Consider the following 8,783-nt stretch of genomic DNA (forward strand, 5'->3'; position numbering starts at 1 on the left):
TAGGCACCTAAAGTTAGAGGTATGGTCACTAGAGGTCGTAATATCGACGGAGAAAACGTTTGTTGTAAGACACTAGTGCACGTTATTGTAAAATAACCGTATTTACATGGTATTTACAATAATGCGATTAAGCTATTTCGAATTATTTTGATAAGTCATCATCATCATCATCGTTGGCCGACGTGTATCGTCACAGAATGAGGATTTGCCAAGTCTACCACGCTGCCCACGCGCTGATTGGCATATTTCACACACTATGGACAACTCTCTGGCATGGAGGTTACCTCGCAATATTTTCGTTCACCGTTAAAGCAAGTGGTATTTAATTGTTCAAAACGCAGATTCCCAAAAGATGCCCCCGGAGATCGGACTCCGGAGCCCTCGACTAGGAGGTGGTGTATTAACCACTAGGATATCAGCGCTATTTGTCAGGTTAGTCGCTTAGCAATACCTACTACTCCATGGCGAAAGCGTTGTGTTTAAAATCTTCATACAATTTTGGGAAAAATCCTTCACTCATGTGGATATAGTTAAATGGTAGAGGCTCTAAGTAGTTATTTATCTCAATGGGTAAGGTACGCAATTCTCGCTCATTTGTGCTCAGGCATGAACAGTAAAATCGCCATTGTTCTATGCGGTTTATTGCATTTCGCACTCTAATGGTCTTTCTACATTTTACGCGCGGTTTAAAACTTTAAACAGATTTTCAACGCGTTTATCATTTACTTCGCACGTTTATAACGTCTGATTATACCTTAAGTTTTATCGTAAGTCGTATCGTAATACCTTAGGTACGACTTGTCTTTGCACCAGCACACTGCAACATTTTCACGTGGAATTGAAGACAGATGCGACAAAAACGCGCTGTGAGAACAAACCCCTAAACAGAAATTCGATAAAATAATTGAGTTATTGTTGTTCTTACGTCTTAGAATCCTTGAGAAACATGTGGCCTGAATACAACAGAGCATATCAGTTGATTGCGCTGGATAAGCTACGCTTGTCATTGACCCAAGCAGGTACCTGATTGGGTGACAAACTGAAGATGGTCTACTACATGGAAAACATACTATAGGTACAGTCTGTTATGTTAACATCATTAACTAATGACATTATATAAATGTAATAGTCGAGTCGTATGAGGTATTATCTGGGAGCCCACCGCTCGCAGAAAACCTCAACCAAGTGGATTGGAAAGGAGTCACCGCTGTGGGTAATGAGAGAGAGCCTTCGGGTCCAACCTCCTCTTACTAATTAACTCATACATAATAATTCTTATGATGGCTCAAGTCCAGCACACTGAAGTGGCAGTGAGCTGATCACGTTTGTCATAGGACTTATGGTAGCTGGAGCCGTAAGTTCTCATGGATGAATATGAATATGATGAATGCTTGTGATTAATATGATGGCTCAAAATCTAAGAGCAGGCCTTATGCTGACGTTGCCGCTAAAATAAAATCAACGAAAATATTATAACACTATTAGTAAATTTCAAGGAGACATCTCAGAAATAGAAAAATACTAGACAAGCGCCTACGTGGTATTACACAGTAAACTTTAGCATTCATCTAATAACTTCTCGGTAGGCAGGTACCTATGAATAAAATCAATAAGCAATTTAAAGTTTTCAGGAAAAATACGCGAACTGTCGTAGTTATGAGTAATACGAGTAGCCACTTAGAACTAGCAACTATATACGATTCTATATCAGAAGTTTTAACCGCGAAGGAAATAATATTTTACGACCGAGTAGATTCTTGAAGAGTTATTATTCAGCTTACTTAATTAATCTTTACGATGTTCTCGTGGGTACGTTAACCTAAGACCTGAAACAAACAAAGCGCGACGGAAACTGCAGTACACACAGATTGCGCGCGTACGTGTTAATTAATTATATTAAGCTAGTTACTAGCTCCCCCGTAAACATTCGCGTGGGTTTAGTTTTTTGATCCCGTAGAAAGTCTTTGATTTTTGCGAAATAAAAAGTAGCCTATGCTCATTTTCAGGATGTAAACTATTTCTGTACCAACGAGATGATGCCCGCGACTCATCGACGTACGACTTCGTTACCTATGTGGACTTAGTTTTAAGAGTCCCGTGGGAACTCTTTGCTTTTCCGGGACTAAAAGAAGCCTATGTCATTAAGCTCTGGGATGCAAGTTATCTCTGTACCTTTTGACAAAAACTCACACTCGTATTTATACTTAGTGAACACACATACGCAGTCACTGACACAAATCTGGAAAAGATTGTCAAAGAAATAAAAAAATACTAGAATCTAGATCATTGATGTATTAGATCATTCCTAGATGTGTACCAAGGCGATTTCATCCGCGTGCATCAAGCTTCTTAAAAATCCCGTGGGAACTCTTTAATATTCTTTAACAGTAATTTATTACATCCATGCAAAAAATTATGCCGATCCGTTGCTCCGTAGCGGCGTGATTGAAAGACAAACCAACAAACAAAAACAGTTTATAGAGATGTAAAGTTTTGAAAATTTTTCCAAGCAATTGTAGTAGACATACAACTATTATTTTCTTAATTGTTTCATAAAATGTACGCAATTGTTTTCGTCCAGGATAGTGAGTTCTAGATTCCTATCTACAAGTGGCATTTTAATATAAAAAGCAACAATAAAAACCTGAGCACGCAAAGAAAAGAGAACGGCATTTCCCGGGAATGCGTTAAATGCAATATGGTATACCTACTTTACCAAGAAAGCTAGGTAAGTACTTAAATGTATTCTAGGAGACCTGCCTATTTATTATCGAGTTAAACATCAGAAAGTAGGTACCTATATTATTATACTTAAATGCAAAACTGTGTTTGTTTGTTGGTTTATTGGTTAATGGCTAGTATTGCTATCACGTCGCAACGAGGAGGTAACGAATCGTCGTGATTTTTAGGGTTCCGTACCTCAAAAGGAAAAATGGAACCCTTATAGGATCACTTTGTTGTCTGTCTGTCTGTCCGTCCGTCCGTCATGTCTGTCAAGAAACCTATAGGGTAGGTACTTGCCGTTGACCTATAATCATGAAATTTGGTAGATAGGTAGGTCTTATAGCACAAGTACAGGAATAAACCTGGAATCGCGAATTTGTGGTTACATCATTTAAAAATAAATTAAAAGTGTTTCAATTTTCAAAATAAGATAACTGTACCAAGTGGGGTATCATATGAAGGGGCTTTACCTGTACATCCTAAAACAGATTTTTATTTATTTTTATGTTTTAGTTTTTGATTTATCGTGCAAAATGTTAGAAAAAATACCCGACTACGGAACCCTCAGTGCGCAAGTCTGATTCACACTTGTCCGGTTTTTTGCGTGGTTATAGGCAGAGTGACCTAGAAAGAGGGAACTTTCAGTTTGATCCTGAATCAAAGATACCTATGTCAAATGTAAGGCTATGGGTGACGTGAAATCAAAGAAAAATAGGACCTCACCTTAGTTTAGGGCTACCTAGCGTCTAATGTTCTAACATTTGACGCCTGCCAGTGACTTCGAAGCCTCGACGTTTCGGTAGAAGTTTCCTAACTACATGTAACTAACGTCGATGTGGTTGTAGCTAAAGATCTAAATATTAGTGATGAGTGACATATAGGTTATTCCAAAAAATCAAAGAGTTCTCACAGGATTTTTACAAATCCACACTGATGAAGCATCAGCTTCAGCATTTAGACACTTGTCAGAGAACTTTGATTTCCTATACAAAATGGAACCATTGGTTCCATTGGACGTTATATCTGTGGAGTCTATATATTATATTTTTTTTAATCATGCTGTTTATCTATCTTATTGCAATTTGCATTACGATTCATGCTTTATAACTAGTCCTTATAGAATAAAAAATACATCACCAATATTTACTTGAATAAAAACATGTGTAGTCTAAGTTTAATTTTTATTTGATCTTACATATTGTAAGGTTATTTTTAAAAATTGATTTGAGTTGTCAAAAATAATATAAAATTATTAATTTATCTAATGCAGGTAGTTTGATAAAATCGATATTTGGCTCATTCGATGTCATACAATCTGTTGCTAGGAGGCCAACAAGATTGAACTTGCATAAATACGGGTGTTTCGAAGGTTTTAGTTCAGTCTCCTTCTGAGATTCGGAGCGATATCGCATATTTTCGGTATTTGGATTGTGAACTGAATAATTAGATGTTGTGATAGCAATCACGCTCTAATTAAATTATTTATTTTGGCATTAGTTTGTTTAGATTAAAACTCTCGGATAACCTTACACATTAAACTTGTGTTTTTTTTGTGTTGGTTTTGGAGAGGACATTCCAATAATTCCATAAAAATATTTAAATAATACCTGCTTTTCTGAGTGACGCCAATAATTCAGAAGCGGGACGTGTCTCACGTTGTCTTAATTTCGCTTTGGTATCTTATTGTAAACAACCCACATTCGATTAAAATTTTTATTGAGTTTGATTTGGTGATTAAAATTTTTAGTTTTTTTTAATAATTTAGTCTTTTGTGAATTGGAAAGTAATTTGCAATGAGTGGTTCAGATTTTGTATACATCGAATGAGAAGTTAGTCGTTTGGATTTATTGTTGACTTGATATTAAAACTGAGAGTTCGGCAGTTCAAGGGTAGGTTTTAATGATTTGACGGAGGGCAGGATAGCCCATGATTTGGATTTGACTTAGGGCAAGGAAGCCCGCGACTGACATGACAAGATTGATTAGAAACACGAGGACGTGTTAAATTCAGGACGGCCGAACTGTAAGGTTATTTTTAAAAATTGATTTGAGTTGTCAAAAATAATATAAAATTATTAATTTATCTAATGCAGGTAGTTTGATAAAATCGATATTTGGCTCATTCGATGTCATACAATCTGTTGCTAGGAGGCCAACAAGATTGAACTTGCATAAATACGGGTGTTTCGAAGGTTTTAGTTCAGTCTCCTTCTGAGATTCGGAGCGATATCGCATATTTTCGGTATTTGGATTGTGAACTGAATAATTAGATGTTGTGATAGCAATCACGCTCTAATTAAATTATTTATTTTGGCATTAGTTTGTTTAGATTAAAACTCTCGGATAACCTTACACATTAAACTTGTGTTTTTTTTGTGTTGGTTTTGGAGAGGACATTCCAATAATTCCATAAAAATATTTAAATAATACCTGCTTTTCTGAGTGACGCCAATAATATATAATATGTCACTTAACAAATAGAACTTTAAACAATAATCTTGTCACTCATAGTACCAACATACATAATTATGATAAGTAGACATATTTACAGACACTATTGTTCCCGATAGCTGGACACATTGTTAATCCTTATAATTTTTCCCTGCATCTCTCTTGGAATACCATGACGCTCGGTCATATGCCGCCTCACAGTTGCAGTTTTAGCGTATCTCACATCACAGAGACTGCAGGCATAAACATATACTCTATTGTGTATATTATTTGCATGTGCTAACATCTCACTTCTTTGGTAGAACTTCCTTGGACACTGAGGGCATTGGATTTTCTTATCTGAGTGATGTAAACAATGATTTCTCCATATTGCACGTCTACGGAAGGTCAATCCACATTTGTCACAAGTGTATGGACGTTCACCAGTATGTAAGCGTATATGTTCAATCAATTCAAATTTCCTTGGAGCTTTGAAGTGGCAGTGGGAACATTCCAGGTATGGACCTGTGCCATGTTTTGTTACCTGATGCCTTTGAATCTCATATAGGCTAGGGAACCCTCTTCCGCAATATTCACAGATGAACCTGTTGGAAAAGTACTTTATATTAACAGGATGTATTGAAAGATGCGACTTTTGATAGCACATACTCGTTCTTATAAGTTGATGACTATGAACATAATAAATAACATTCATATTTGAATATCATAAGCTTTTTGGGTCTTTAATTTTTTTTAACTGATATGGAAAAAAAAATTTAATAGGAAAAAGTTCCAAAAACTGCTCCAAAATGGTTATTAATTTGACAGTATAGGCTATGAATTATTTTCAAAAAATTAGAGATCTATATGAAGATTGTAATAAGATACCCATGCGAAGCTGGGGTGGGTCACTAGATAAATATCTATACATACTCAAACTTTTTATAGGCCACATTGTTGTATTTGTGAGCTACATCATGAGTCTAATACCATACCGGAGAGCAGGAAATATTGACTAACTGGCTAGTATTATGAACATACAGCTTAATCAACTAGGTATAGACACTCAAGATTTTGTATATACATATAGGCACTCTCTCTGTATATGCAAACAATTGAAAGAATTTTGAGCAAACCCCAGGCAGGTCAGCTAGGTTACTTAAATGATTATAAAGCAATAATATTACCTGTACCCCTTATGACTTTGCATATGATAGTCATATGTGTGTTTGTTTGCCAATACTCTATTGCAAACATTGCAAACAAAGTTCCTTTTCTGTACTCTATGCTGCTTCTTTTCTTTTCTGTTTTGTTTATATTGTTCTCTCAAAAGCTTTTTGTTTACCCATTTTATCTTTCTATGCCGTAAGTGGTAAAACTGTCTTCGTACTGTGATTGGGAATTGTGATTTGAATGTGTGTGAACCAATGAGGCCCTCTATTTTATCAAGTATTTCATCTTTTTTATGTGATTTATTTTGTTCAGTGTCTGATTCATGAATGGGGTTATCCAAAAATACATCCATATCATCCACGCTGTTGTTACTGCTTTGATATTCTTTAGCTTTGTTATCTTTTCCCATATCATGGTTCACGTCATTGCACTGGTTTGTGTGGTTTGTTTCCTCACTTTTAAAACACTCATTAGGAAAATAAAACTTTAACATTGTAAATTCTATGATTTTTTCTTTCAAACTTTCGCCATCACTGCCAACCGAATCCTTCAATTTTTTTAAGCAATCATCACTTGATTCAGCAACCAATTTGAAGCGGATAGCTTGTTTTAGTAAATACAAACACTTCAAGCACATATAACTGGGGAAACAGTCATCTTTTGAAAAGCTAACGTGGGTAAAAGTCGACACGGCTTTTGCATAAGCAGTCAGGCCGTCTTGGCTGTTTTTATCAATAAGAGGCACCATTTTTTTACTGTTACTATAACTCAAACATAAACGACAAATTGAATTGTAGATATTTTCATAATTCTCCATCGTGATTTTATTTAACACCACAACAAACAACACAGACCAATAACATACAAACAATCTCAGTGAGATAACAAAACAAAACAGATCTTGGGGCCGTGCTGTCACTGGCTGTCACTCCATTTTAGCATTTTAGCTATTGACCATAGAGTAAAGTGACAGACTGACTACGAGATGGTGTGGTATAGTAGAGACGGGTAAGATTAGTTAAGAGGAGTTTGTAGGATGCTATCTTCGTCCTTCTAAACTTTCGAGACACGTACAACGTGCAAAGCGAGAAGGGATGTGTCATCTAGGTGTGGCGACGCATATCAATCGATTGCGATTGTTAAGCAACGTTGACCCAAGTCAGCTAGATGGGTGACCAACTTTGGAAGTCTGAATTTGGCCTTTTCGTCCCTTTCGTCCCTTCCATCCTAAGAAAATGACAAACATTATATGAGTAATGAAAAGGGGTCACTAGTCACAACCATTAGCAATGAGGAATACCTACAACGCAGAGAGAGAGAGATCTTATTTTCAAAATGGCTGTGACATAGACGGACTAGATAAACTTTCGTTCAAAGTAGGAAGGTATTAAGTTCAAACAGGAAAAAAAAACAAAATTCATTCGCAATATGCATTCGATGAAAAGTGTTTAAGCATAAAAAATAGGTAGGTATACCCACTTACCTAATACTTAATAATGATAGTTAATTATATTATCAATCATTTATTTAATTGCTCAAATACAGGTTATAATAGAAATTACAATTCATTTTAGTGATGTTATTTTCTCAAGCATACGAATAATAGAGGAAAAAAATCAAGTGAGGGTTAGAACCATATTATTTGCTCAAACTCACGACTCCTGTATAAACGAAGGACCATGCCACTGAGTTATGAGAGCTTTATGCGTAACTGTACAGGTCGCACTGAACGACCATTTCGGGGACGCGTGGTAGCGGGATTATTGAGAGTGGCTGCAACAAAAGATTTATTTTTATTTTTATTCCATTACAAGTTAGCTCTTAACTGTGATCTTCCTGAATGGTAACTGAAGATACAGTCTAAAATGGAAGCGAGCTAACTTGGAAGGGGTAAAGTAGTTTTACTAAACCCATACCTACACCTTATCGATTTGAACACGGTATCGTACCTACCGTAACGCTAAATCTCTTGACGGCACTGCTTTACCGATAGAGGCCGAAGTCTATCTCCAGACCAGACCAGAGACAATTAATAAATTATTGGTTCCCAAATTGCCCCTGCCAGGAATCAACCCCGGAACCTCCCACTTATAAGATCACAGCGCTAACTACTGCGCCAGGGACTATAGAATACAATCTACTATCTACTACTAAATAGATATAAAAAAGTATTAGAGCATAGAATATATAAAAGTATTAGAGGAGCGTGAGACTATTAATTCTCAAGTTAGCCTTAGTTCAATGTCTTACTGAGTATTTCAACACTTTAACTCAACTACAGCAGCTATCAGAATAAAATCTGCGAAGCGGTATTATCAGTTCGGTATAATTCGATCAGAATAAGTGTTACACCAAAAGTCGTTGTCACTTGAAATAACCTCCCCAGTGGCCTATCAACTACCCGCAAACATTTCACTGCGCTATACAGAAAATGTACCTACCCATCTACCAATAAAT

General features: G+C 36.2%; 1 protein-coding gene across 1 annotated transcript; it reads right to left on the bottom strand.

Moving 5' to 3' along the window:
- Positions 1 to 5,183: 5,183 nt before the first annotated feature.
- LOC123865795 (GDNF-inducible zinc finger protein 1-like) lies at positions 5,184 to 7,235 on the bottom strand. The gene is made up of 2 exons (XM_045907029.1): positions 6,341 to 7,235; positions 5,184 to 5,758 (listed from the first exon to the last, which is right to left on the bottom strand). Exons 1-2 carry the CDS (start codon positions 7,141 to 7,143, stop codon positions 5,278 to 5,280), a joined length of 1,284 nt encoding a protein of 427 aa, XP_045762985.1. The 5' UTR covers positions 7,144 to 7,235; the 3' UTR covers positions 5,184 to 5,277.
- Between the last annotated feature and the right edge of the window lie 1,548 nt (positions 7,236 to 8,783).

The sequence above is a fragment of the Maniola jurtina genome, chromosome 5 (genome assembly GCF_905333055.1).
Source record: "Maniola jurtina chromosome 5, ilManJurt1.1, whole genome shotgun sequence".
Taxonomy (NCBI): Eukaryota; Metazoa; Arthropoda; class Insecta; order Lepidoptera; family Nymphalidae; genus Maniola; species Maniola jurtina.